The 12,827-nt window shown below is 41.8% G+C and overlaps 1 protein-coding gene across 4 annotated transcripts in view; it reads right to left on the reverse strand.

Annotated features, from left to right (window-relative positions):
- Positions 1-12,827, reverse strand: part of CRPPA (CDP-L-ribitol pyrophosphorylase A) — a 158,804-nt gene that overhangs the window by 82,245 nt on the left and 63,732 nt on the right. For all 4 annotated transcript variants that reach the window (XM_072154394.1, XM_072154393.1, XM_072154392.1 and 1 more), the window contains 2 exons: positions 6,379-6,471; positions 4,407-4,499 (listed from right to left, as the gene is read on the reverse strand). In XM_072154394.1, coding sequence (XP_072010495.1) covers positions 4,407-4,499; positions 6,379-6,471 — 186 coding nt within the window. The remainder of the gene's footprint in view (positions 1-4,406; positions 4,500-6,378; positions 6,472-12,827) is intronic.

Raw genomic sequence — 12,827 nt, forward strand, 5'->3', positions numbered from 1 at the left:
AGAATAGTGAGTGCAGATCTGGGGTATAATACAGGATGTAACTCAGGATCAGTACAGGATAAGTAATGTCATGTATGTACACAGTGACTGCACCAGCAGCAGAATAGTGAGTCCAGCTCTGGGGTATAATACAGGATGTAACTCAGGATCAGTACAGGATAAGTAATGTCATATATGTACACAGTGACTGCACCAGCAGCAGAATAGTGAGTGCAGCTCTGGAGTATAATACAGGATGTAACTCAGGATCAGTACAGGATAAGCAATGTCATGTATGTACACAGTGACTGCACCAGCAGCAGAATAGTGAGTGCAGCTCTGGGGTATAATACAGGATAAGTAATGTCATGTATGTAAGTGATCATTTTCTATGGAATATATAAACATGTGTTGCAAAAGCTAATTTCTTCTTTAAGATCTGCACAGATGGAAAAAACCTAAAAACATTTAATTTTCATCGTTTCTTGAGTACCCTACTGAAAAACCACAACATGCTGTTCAGATTTGTGGGACCCCGTCTGATCCCCTCCCTATTGTCAGCGCAGTGGGGGTTCCATTATTCTAATTAGTGTGTCTGCTGCAAGTCATTAATAATGAATGTAATGGAAAATATTCTCAGCACAGAACCTCATATGTATCATGTATGGAGCTAATACACAATCTCTCCCCGACTGTAGGATCCCATCACTATCACCCTGGTGTATACACCCTAGTAGGACATATAAATGATATAGAGAGGACACCCTGCTCCCCTCAGCTGGTTGCCAAAAGGCAAGGCACACTATCCTGAGTGCTACGAAGTAACATCATGTAATATCCATAGCTGCACTCACTATTCTGCTGCTGGTGCAGTCACTGTGTACATACATGACATTACTTATCCTGTACTGATCCTGAGTTACATCCTGTATTATACCCCAGAGCTGCACTCACTATTCTGCTGCTGGTGCAGTCACTGTGTACATACATGACATTACTTATCCTGTACTGATCCTGAGTTACATCCTGTATTATACCCCAGAGCTGCACTCACTATTCTGCTGCTGGTGCAGTCACTGTGTATATACATGACATTACTTATCCTGTACTGATCCTGAGTTACATCCTGTATTATACTCCAGAGCTGCACTCACTATTCTGCTGGTGCAGTCACTGTGTACATACATGACATTACTTATCCTGTACTGATCCTGAGTTACATCCTGTATTATACTCCAGAGCTGCACTCACTATTCTGCTGCTGGTGCAGTCACTGTGTATATACATGACATTACTTATCCTGTACTGATCCTGAGTTACATCCTTTATTATACTCCAGAGCTGCACTCACTATTCTGCTGGTGCAGTCATTGTGTACATACATGACATTACTTATCCTGTACTGACCCTGAGTTACATCCTGTATTATACCCCAGAGCTGCACTCACTATTCTGCTGCTGGTGCAGTCACTGTGTCCATACATGACATTACTTATCCTGTACTGATCCTGAGTTACATCCTGTATTATACCCCAGAGCTGCACTCACTATTCTGCTGCTGGTGCAGTCACTGTGTCCATGACATTACTTATCCTGTACTGATCCTGAGTTACATCCTGTATTATACCCCAGAGCTGCACTCACTATTCTGCTGCTGGTGCAGTCACTGTGTCCATGACATTACTTATCCTGTACTGATGCTGAGAACGTCCTTACCCCAAAATTCTGTGACTCTACCCTGGCCAGTAAGAAATCTGTCCTTTCCTTTTCATATTGCAAATGCCCCTTTTAGTTGCCACCTCCAGCACATTATGTATTAGGATATGGATTGGTGATCTATGTTGTACATTGATGACTAAAGTTCCAATGTGTTGTTCAGGTGATGGTCCATTTTCCATCATCTCACCAATGTCGCGCTGAAGCTGAACTCCAAGTAACCTTCCAGTATTATCAGTCGTAGCTCTGATACATCTGTGTATTTGTTACATATTGTACATACAACTGAAGCCCAAATAATAGAATGTTACAATTTTGCTACATTCCCCTGCCTGCTCTTCCTTGCTGAGATACATGGGTGCCCAGTCCACCCCCATAGGGGAGATTAGTGGGGGATCTTCCATGTTTTGAGAGCAGAACTAAGAGATACTGAATATTTCTCTGTTTAGGTACAAATTACTAGGACGCCCCGAAGACGAATCGCTAAGATCTGCCGCCAAATGACTGATCAGATTCCTTGAAGACTTTTACCAGCTGCCAATCAGGGAAACTCCCAGATATGTGGGAATAAACCGAACCCTGAGGGTCCCTATTAAAGGGAACGCCCCAGACACATGTAGAATTAATATCTGTGTCTAGATGGGTCTGCGGGGACAAGCTTCCACAGGCAGTGATACCGCCGGATGATTGACAGCCGAGCCCTCCCTATACGCCGGCCGTACCCTCAGACATTGTACCGGAGCGTTCCTGGAGGGGATCTTCAATGCGAGGCGTCTCATCCCACCGCTTTCCCTGTCACTCCGCCGTCGCGCTAATGAACCCTCCAAGTAATCCGCCAAAAAGTTCAGCTCGTAAAAATTTAATGGGAGCTGTCAATAGAGCATCCCCTGTATCTGGCGGCCCCACTGCGGGTACTTCATACATATTGTTCCGCGGGGAGTGCATTGCTGCATTGCTAGTTAAAGGAAATCTATCATCAGAATCCATCCTGACATTACTCATAGATCCAGACAAAGTGACTGTGGTATCTTATATTTGTTATTCATGGTCTCCTTCCTTCTAAAATCAATTTTTATAATTATGCTAATGAGCCACAAGGGCTCTGTGTGCATTACCAGAGCCCCTGCATGAATTAGCTTCACAGGCTGTTACACTGTATAGGAGCACTTTCCCCTCCAACTGTGTGAGATTACATCAGTTACAAGTTATAAATTCCCATGTAGCACCACCACAGGTGAATCTATGTATTACACATTTCCCGTTGAAATTATATAAAACATGAAGGCTCCTAAATGTAGTAATCCAAAGTCAACACCCTCTGTCCATCATTGAAAAGATCAAGGCATCATGGGTGTGGTCATGAGGTTCGGTGCACCATAGGCGCGGTCATGAGGTTCGGTGCACCATAGGAACGGTCATGAGGTTCGGTGCACCAGAGGCATGGTCATGAGGTTCGGTGCACCAGAGGCATGGTCATGAGGTTCGGTGCACCATAAGCACGGTCATGAGGTTCGGTGCACCATAAGCACGGTCATGAGGTTCGGTGCACCATAAGCACGGTCATGAGGCTCGGTGCACCATAAGCACGGTCATGAGGTTCGGTGCACCAGAGGCATGGTCATGAGGTTTGGTGCACCAGAGGCATGGTCATGAGGTTCGGTGCACCATAAGCACGGTCATGAGGTTCGGTGCACCATAGGCGCGGTCATGAGGTTCGGTGCACCATAGGTGCGGTCATGAGGTTCGGTGCACCATAGGAACGGTCATGATGTTCGGTGCACCAGAGGCATGGTCATGAGGTTCGGTGCACCAGAGGCATGGTCATGAGGTTCGGTGCACCATAAGCACGGTCATGAGGTTCGGTGCACCATAAGCACGGTCATGAGGTTCAGTGCACCATAGGCTTTAGAGGAGACCAAGAGCACTTGATGCTGTTAGGAGGAAATCAGGCCCTGCCCCCAGTGCATTTGCATGCTGATTTGCATATACATTAAAAAAGAAAAATTGTTTCACTGGTTTGTGGCCACCAAGGTAAGTTATAGGTCCCTACATTATAATATTATAGGTTTAAAATACATGTAAAGGTAACAACTAATGGAACCCTAGTGCCATCGATACGACGGATTAGAGGGTCCACATCCCCAGTACCTCATCACAATGGACCTCTACACCAGACTACCTCCTGGTAAGGTGTTATCACTATTCTCGCATGGCTCCGGGTGTAGATACATCATGAAGAGTCTCTATGGCCCCATGTGGGGTCTCTCAGCAGGTAAACCAGCTGCCGGCAGCTGAGGACAGAAGTGGCCATCATGTCTCCTATATCACCACAGCACTGCCATTAGGAGACTTGTCGATAGGTTCTATGCATTGGGATCATCACATGTTAAAAATTCTCTAAGGTGAATGGGACCATCACACACAGGATCAGGTATGGAACAGCTGCTAAAACATGCGCCCCAACATCTAGTGACCCCTCTAATCTAACGTATAGTGCGGACTTGTATACTGGATCCTGCTTTATGCTTTATCATTCATAACATAGAAATGGAATTTCCCTTTAAAATGTAGTCAGATACAATTGTATCCCAATGAGAATTTTAAGTTGATATTGAATGTGGGAGGTTGTAGTTGAAGACTCCTCATCATTCTCATTATCTCAATATAAAAGACACAAACATGGATTTCTTGGTGGCCTTACGGCTACTTACTGACACGACTACAGACGGATAGTAGGCACCAACATGAGCGGCCTGTAGTAAATCCATCAGTTTACGAGATTCTTCCAAATCACAATCCTTAACCTAATAGTGATAGATAAAAGGAACAATTAAGACAGATGAAAATAAAGGCGCGCTTGGCGCTCGGAAATTAAAGGAACTCTCTGTGTTCCACCAATGCAGTGAAAGTGAATTTGCAGTAAACGACCAACCTTAAAGAGAACCCGTCATGCAAAATACCCCCCTAAACTAAATATATTTTCATAAACTGCCATTAGAGAGCATTGTCTCTATCCCTTCATTGTCCCTCTACATGCCTGTAAACATAAGCAATGAGGTCCTAAAGCTGTATGCAAATGACCTGTGAAATGTCCAATGAAGCATTAGCATATTCAAGCTGTCCACTCTATTCATGAGTGGGAGGCACAGCCACACCCCCAGTGCATGACTGACAGCCTGTATAATGATGTGAGGCTGTATAATGATGTGAGGCTGTATAATGATGTGCTTCCTGGTGCTGGTGGCCACGCCCCCTGCAGCCTGTGTGTGCATGTGTGTGTGTGTTTAGGAGAGATACAGCAGCTCCAGGCAGCCATGTTACAGCAGAACATGTCAGATTCATGTGTAGCTGATGTCTGTGTCTCTCACCTGTATATTAGGAGGATGCAGCATGTCAGCAGATGCAGCACACACACCAGCAATGCTTTACTATACATTACACACAGACATGAGCAGGGGGAGGAGAGGGGAGGGGGAACAGAGGTGACATCACTGCCTCTGACCATGTGACCAGCCTCATTTACATAATAAAGAATAGATGATTTTACAATGAATAATGTATGAAATAACTAGATAAAGGCTGGGATGGATCCTTGTGAGCTGCTCCAACAGGTAGAGGTGACAGGACAAGTGACACAGACCTGATGACAGGTGTCCTTTAATGATGTCTGAAATACATAATTAATAAGAACTGAAATTGTCTTAATTGGAATCAGGGTAAAGCAGGGAGTGCTAGGCCAATAAGATGTCACAACACTCAACTTCCTGGATGCTTCCTGAAACAACAGGAAGTAATAGGAGAGACTGCTCAGCCAATCAGATATCATTACACTCCAGGATGTTTCCTGACACAAGAGGAAGTACTAGGAGAGACTGCTCAGCCAATCAAATATTATCACACTCAACTTCCTGGGCGTCCTCTGAAACAACAGGAAGTACTAGGATGGACTGCTCAGCCAATTAGATGTCACAGACTGGACTTCCTGGGCATCCTCTAATGTAACAGAATAAACTAGGAGGTACTGCTCAGCCAATCAGATGCCCCCACACTCCTGTTCCTGGGTGTCTAATGACACAACAGGAATCACTAGCAGGGACTGTTAGGCCAATCAGATATCACCACACTCAACTTCCTGGGAATTTCCTGTCATAACAGGAAGCAGTAGGAGGTATTGCTAGGCCAATCAGATATCATCACACTCAACTTCCTGGGCATCTCATGAAACAACAGGAAGCAGTAGGAGGGACTGCTCAGCCAATCAGAAAACATGACACTCCAATTCCTGAGGGTCTTATGACACAGCAGGAAGCAGTGGGAGGAGCTGCTCATCCAATCAATATCTAAGGCAGGTAACTGCTCCACACAGTGATTGGCTGAGCTGCCTTACCTTGTGTTTCCTGTTATAAAGAGGAAGTTGAGCGATAGGGAATCAAGGAATATGGAATAAGGAGCAGAGAATAATAAATTAATATTTCACTAGCTCAATGTACAATTACTGCTTCATTGGATAATCGCTGTAAGATGCGGCAATAAATGCCCGAATTTCCGAATTTGGGTTGCAATCTATGCCAGGGAGGTGTAAGCTCAGACCAGACAATGCAATGCAAAGTCCTGTGATAGACCTGGGGCTTCTGCTTCACTGTCTGTAAGACAGGATTAATAAACCCGCCCTGTAGTACTCACATTTATACACACATAGTTGTAGCACTGTCCCTGATGTATGTTCTGCACGTCCTGGACGGTTTTGCACATGGATGAAGAAATCGCCTTCACATTCTGCAAGAACAAAAAAAAAATGTACTGGTTGCTCACACACTGTAGCAAACCCTCAGCTGTGAAAATCATAATGACTGCAGAGACTTTTCCATTCATTGTCACTATAAACAAACATTATGGACTTTGAACACAGTGGGGATCATTTACTAAGGGGCCGATTCGCGTTTTCCCGACGTGTTACCCGTATATGTCCGATTTGCGCAGATTTTCCCTGAATTGCCCCGGGTTTTTGGCGCATTGGCTGGCATGCACGCGACGGAAATCGGGGGGGCGTGGCTGAACGAAAACCCGACGGATTTGGAAAAACCACCGCATTTAAAACAAAAAATTGGTCGCACGGGCCATACTCACATGCACCAGGAAGAGATCAGTGAACTCCGACGCAACTTGGCGGACCTCGGCACAGCAGCGACACCTGGTGGACATCGGGCGCAGGACCTTCATGAATCGCCGGAAGACCCGAACGCTCGTTCGAGAACGCGAATGGACCGGGTAAGTAAATGTGCCCCATAGGGGCTCATTTACTAAGGGTCCGAATCGCGCATTTTCTTTGGGTTTCCCAAATATAGACCGTATTCTCCGAATTGCCTACTGGATATTGGACGCACGACTTTAGTGAATCCCTGCAAGCTCCGAATCAACGCTGGAGAAGGCGCCGCGGGATCGTGATTGGACCGGGTAAGTAAATGAGCCCCAATGAGCCACATTTATCAGTCAGTAGTAGTACACTCTATACTATGTGCAGTTTGCTTGTGTAGTGTGCAGGGGGCGCCAGATTCATCCAAATTGGCGCAAGTTCTCCATGAATCTGGCGTACCCTGCACTGCTCGGGAAGTGTGCACCAACTTTTTTTTGGTGCACCTTTAACATGGGGCATGTGCCACAATTCTGTAAAGTCACAGTAATAAATGTGGCACATAGTCTGAGTCTGCACCGGACGCCCCTTCATGTGCAAAATTGTATGGCGCGTCGGTCATAGTGCAGCCGCGACATAAAAGTGGCGCAAAACACTTCATAGATACATAAGCAGTTTACACTTTCAGTACAAAGTCAGTGCAAAAACCATAATAAATGAGGCCCAAAGTCTATTAGAAAGTTGCAGAACTATACAATATAGGTTACATAAAACCGTATCCTCACACCTGGGCCCCGCGGCCATAAATCCAGACTCTACAGAGATGACCTTGATAAAAGAGAATCAGCTGGAGATCACCGAGGTGTCAGACACAATATCAGCTGCAGCGCAGACATCAGGGGGGGGGGTGTATACTTAATCACTGAATATTCATACAAGAGAGGAGAGGACATGCAGTGACCCAGATCAGGAAGCCAGAAATATCCCTGACAGGTAATTCATCCATCCCAGGACCACTGACAGCTACTGTACATCTCCAGCATGATGTATAGCGCAGCATCCACAACCACTGGCGTCATCCTCCCACTCAATATCAATGTCTACAGGAGCATCAGGAGAGAAGTTACTAACTAGCAGAAAACTTTATTCAGAAGAGAAGAGTGTATTTATGTAACCATGTATAACTACTATAATACTGCCCTCTATGTACAGGAATATAACTACTATAATACTGCCCCCTATGTACAAGAATATAACTACTATAATACTGCCCCCTATGTACAGGAATATAACTGCTATAATACTGCCCCCTATGTACAAGAATATAACTACTATAATACTGCCCCCTATGTACAAGAATATAACTACTATAATACTGCCCCCTATGTACAAGAATATAACTACTATAATACTGCCCCCTATGTACAAGAATATAACTACTATAATACTGCCCCTATGTACAAGAATATAACTACTATAATACTGCCCCCTATGTACAAGAATATAACTACTATAATACTGCCCCTATGTACAGGAATATAACTACTATAATACTGCCCCCTATGTACAGGAATATAACTACTATAATACTGCCCCCTATGTACAAGAATATAACTACTATAATACTGCTCCCTATGTACAAGAATATAACTACTATAATACTGCCCCCTACGTACAATATATAACTACTATAATACTGCTCCTATGTACAAGAATATAACTACTATAATACTGCCTCCTATGTACAAGAGTATAACTACTATAATACTGCCCCCTATGTACAGGAATATAACTACTATAATATTGCCCACTATGTACAAGAGTATAACTACTATAATACTGCCCCTATGTACAAGAATATAACTACTATAATACTGTCCCCTATGTACAAGAATATAACTACTATAATACTGCCCCCTATGTACAAGAATATAACTACTATAATACTGCCCCCTATGTACAAGAATATAACTACTATAATACTGCCCCCTATGTACAAGAATATAACTACTATAATACTGCCCCCTATGTACAAGAATATAACTACTATAATACTGCCCCCTATGTACAAGAATATAACTACTATAATACTGCTCCCTATGTACAAGAATATAACTACTATAATACTGCCCCCTACGTACAATATATAACTACTATAATACTGCCCCCTATATACAGGAATATAACTACTATAATACTGCCCCCTATGTACAAGAATATAACTACTATAATACTGCCCCTATGTACAGGAATATAACTGCTATAATACTGCCCCCTATGTACAGGAATATAACTACTATAATACTGCCCCTATGTACAGAAATATAACTACTATAATACTGCCCCCTATGTACAAGAATATAACTACTATAATACTCCCCCCTATGTACAAGAATATAACTACTATAATACTCCCCCCTATGTACAAGAGTATAACTACTATAATACTGCCCCCTATGTACAAGAATATAACTACTATAATACTCCCCCCTATGTACAAGAGTATAACTACTATAATACTGCCCCCTATGTACAAGAATATAACTACTATAATACTGCCCCCTATGTACAAGAATATAACTACTATAATACTGCCCCTATGTACAGAAATATAACTACTATAATACTGCCCCCTATGTACAAGAATATAACTACTATAATACTCCCCCCTATGTACAAGAGTATAACTACTATAATACTGCCCCCCATGTACAAGAATATAACTACTATAATACTGCTCCCTATGTACAAGAATATAACTACTATAATACTCCCCCCTATGTACAAGAGTATAACTACTATAATACTGCCCCCTATGTACAAGAATATAACTACTATAATACTGCCCCCTATGTACAAGAATATAACTACTATAATACTGCCCCTATGTACAGGAATATAACTGCTATAATACTGCTCCCTATGTACAAGAATATAACTACTATAATACTCCCCCCTATGTACAAGAGTATAACTACTATAATACTGCCCCCTATGTACAAGAATATAACTACTATAATACTGCTCCCTATGTACAAGAATATAACTACTATAATACTGCCCCCTACGTACAATATATAACTACTATAATACTGCCCCCTATATACAGGAATATAACTACTATAATACTGCCCCCTATGTACAAGAATATAACTACTATAATACTGCCCCTATGTACAGGAATATAACTGCTATAATACTGCCCCCTATGTACAGGAATATAACTACTATAATACTGCCCCTATGTACAGAAATATAACTACTATAATACTGCCCCCTATGTACAAGAATATAACTACTAAAATACTGCCCCCTATGTACAAGAATATAACTACTATAATACTCCCGCCTATGTACAAGAGTACAACTACTATAATACTGCCCCTATGTACAGGAATATAACTGCTATAATACTGCTCCCTATGTACAAGAATATAACTACTATAATACTCCCCCCTATGTACAAGAGTATAACTACTATAATACTGCCCCCTATGTACAAGAATATAACTACTATAATACTGCTCCCTATGTACAGGAATATAACTACTATAATACTGCCCCCTATGTACAAGAATATAACTACTATAATACTGCCCCCTATGTACAAGAATATAACTACTATAATACTGCCCCCTATGTACAAGAATATAACTACTATAATACTGCCCCCTATGTGCAAGAATATAACTACTATAATACTGCCCCCTATATACAGGAATATAACTACTATAATACTGCCCCCTATGTACAAGAATATAACTACTATAATACTGCCCCCTATATACAGGAATATAACTACTATAATACTGCCCCCTATGTACAAGAATATAACTACTATAATACTGCCCCCTATGTACAGGAATATAACTACTATAATACTGTCCCCTATGTACAACAATATAACTACTATAATACTGCCCCCTATGTACAGGAATATAACTACTATAATACTGCCCCCTATGTACAGGAATATAACTGCTATAATACTGCCCACTATGTACAAGAATATAACTACTATAATACTACTCCCTATGTACAGGAATATAACTACTATAATACTGCCCCCTATGTACAAGAATATAACTACTATTATACTGCCCCCTATGTACAAGAATATAACTACTATAATACTGCCCCCTATGTACAAGAATATAACTACTATAATACTGCCCCCTATGTACAGGAATATAACTACTATAATACTGCCCCCTATGTACAAGAATATAACTACTATAATACTGCCCCCTATGTACAAGAATATAACTACTATAATACTGCCCCCTATATACAGGAATATAACTACTATAATACTGCCCCCTATGTACAAGAATATAACTACTATAATACTGCCCCCTATATACAGGAATATAACTACTATAATACTGCCCCCTATGTACAAGAATATAACTACTATAATACTGCCCCCTATGTACAAGAATATAACTACTATAATACTGCCCCCTATATACAGGAATATAACTACTATAATACTGCCCCCTATGTACAAGAATATAACTACTATAATACTGCCCCCTATATACAGGAATATAACTACTATAATACTGCCCCCTATGTACAAGAATATAACTACTATAATACTGCCCCCTATGTACAAGAATATAACTACTATAATACTGTCCCCTATGTACAACAATATAACTACTATAATACTGCCCCCTATGTACAGGAATATAACTACTATAATACTGCCCCCTATGTACAGGAATATAACTGCTATAATACTGCCCCCTATGTACAAGAATATAACTACTATAATACTGCCCCCTATGTACAAGACTATAACTACTATAATACTGCCCCCTATGTACAGGAATATAACTACTATAATACTGCCCCCTATGTACAGGAATATAACTGCTATAATACTGCCCCCTATGTACAAGAATATAACTACTATAATACTGCCCCCTATGTACAAGAATATAACTACTATAATACTGCCCCCCTATGTACAAGAATATAACTACTATAATACTGCCCACTATGTACAAGAATATAACTACTATAATACTGCCCCCTATGTACAGGAATATAACTACTATAATACTGCCCACTATGTACAAGAATATAACTACTATAATACTGTCCCCTATGTACAGGAATATAACTGCTATAATACTGCCCCTATGTGATAGTCAACATTATAGTTTTCACAGGGATAGTCACCCAGCTTTTTCAGATTCCTGAGTTGCAAAAATAAGTGACCTTACTATGGTATTATTTAATGGTATTTTCAACAACATCAAGGTGTTAACTTTTTTGGGGGGGTTGTTAGGTTAGGTCATAGTTGTCTATATGGGGTCATCACATGTGTCCCCCATACCTGTGATTCGCACGTCTTCCTGTAGTAGCTTTTCTAATGTTCAAAAATATGGCAGAAGACAGATGATGTTGTCGCCCTCGCGGTGGAGGTTTCGCCGTCACTCCAATCGCTGTCTGCACATAATTGGCGCCGTTGTCGTAATTATCGAAAAACAAATAGCGGGTGTACGTGAGAGCGGAGGAAATATTAGGAAAAGATTAAGGATCCGGCATGTCGAGGGGCTTAGGATGTCAATCACTCCCCCGCCAGAGGCATCATGGGAGGTGGAGACCGGGGGGCGGCCATTGTGTCTGCTCCCAACAGGAAACACTTGTCAAGGTGATGAGCTGACACTTAGGACCCTGTCACTAGGTTATTCCCCTCCACCCCACCCTCTTCAAAGGCTCAGTGGTAAAATACAAAAACAAAGACAAATTGGATATGTATTTGCAATCCAGTCTCTTTTTAGGGGCCACCACGTACTTTGTGGAAGAGGAAGGGGCATTGGTGACAACTTCTTGGAAAACTTTGGAAACGACCACCAGGGAGGAGTGTGAATGTAACCAATAATGCTGGGTTCCACTTATGTGCTGGTCTCCCTGCCTCTGGCTTCAATCCTGATTTCTGTTTCCTTTGACCCATAGAATCTGTTTCATTAGTCACATCTCCTTATAA

This window comes from Engystomops pustulosus, chromosome 5, assembly GCF_040894005.1.
Source record: "Engystomops pustulosus chromosome 5, aEngPut4.maternal, whole genome shotgun sequence".
In the NCBI taxonomy this organism is placed as follows: domain Eukaryota; kingdom Metazoa; phylum Chordata; class Amphibia; order Anura; family Leptodactylidae; genus Engystomops; species Engystomops pustulosus.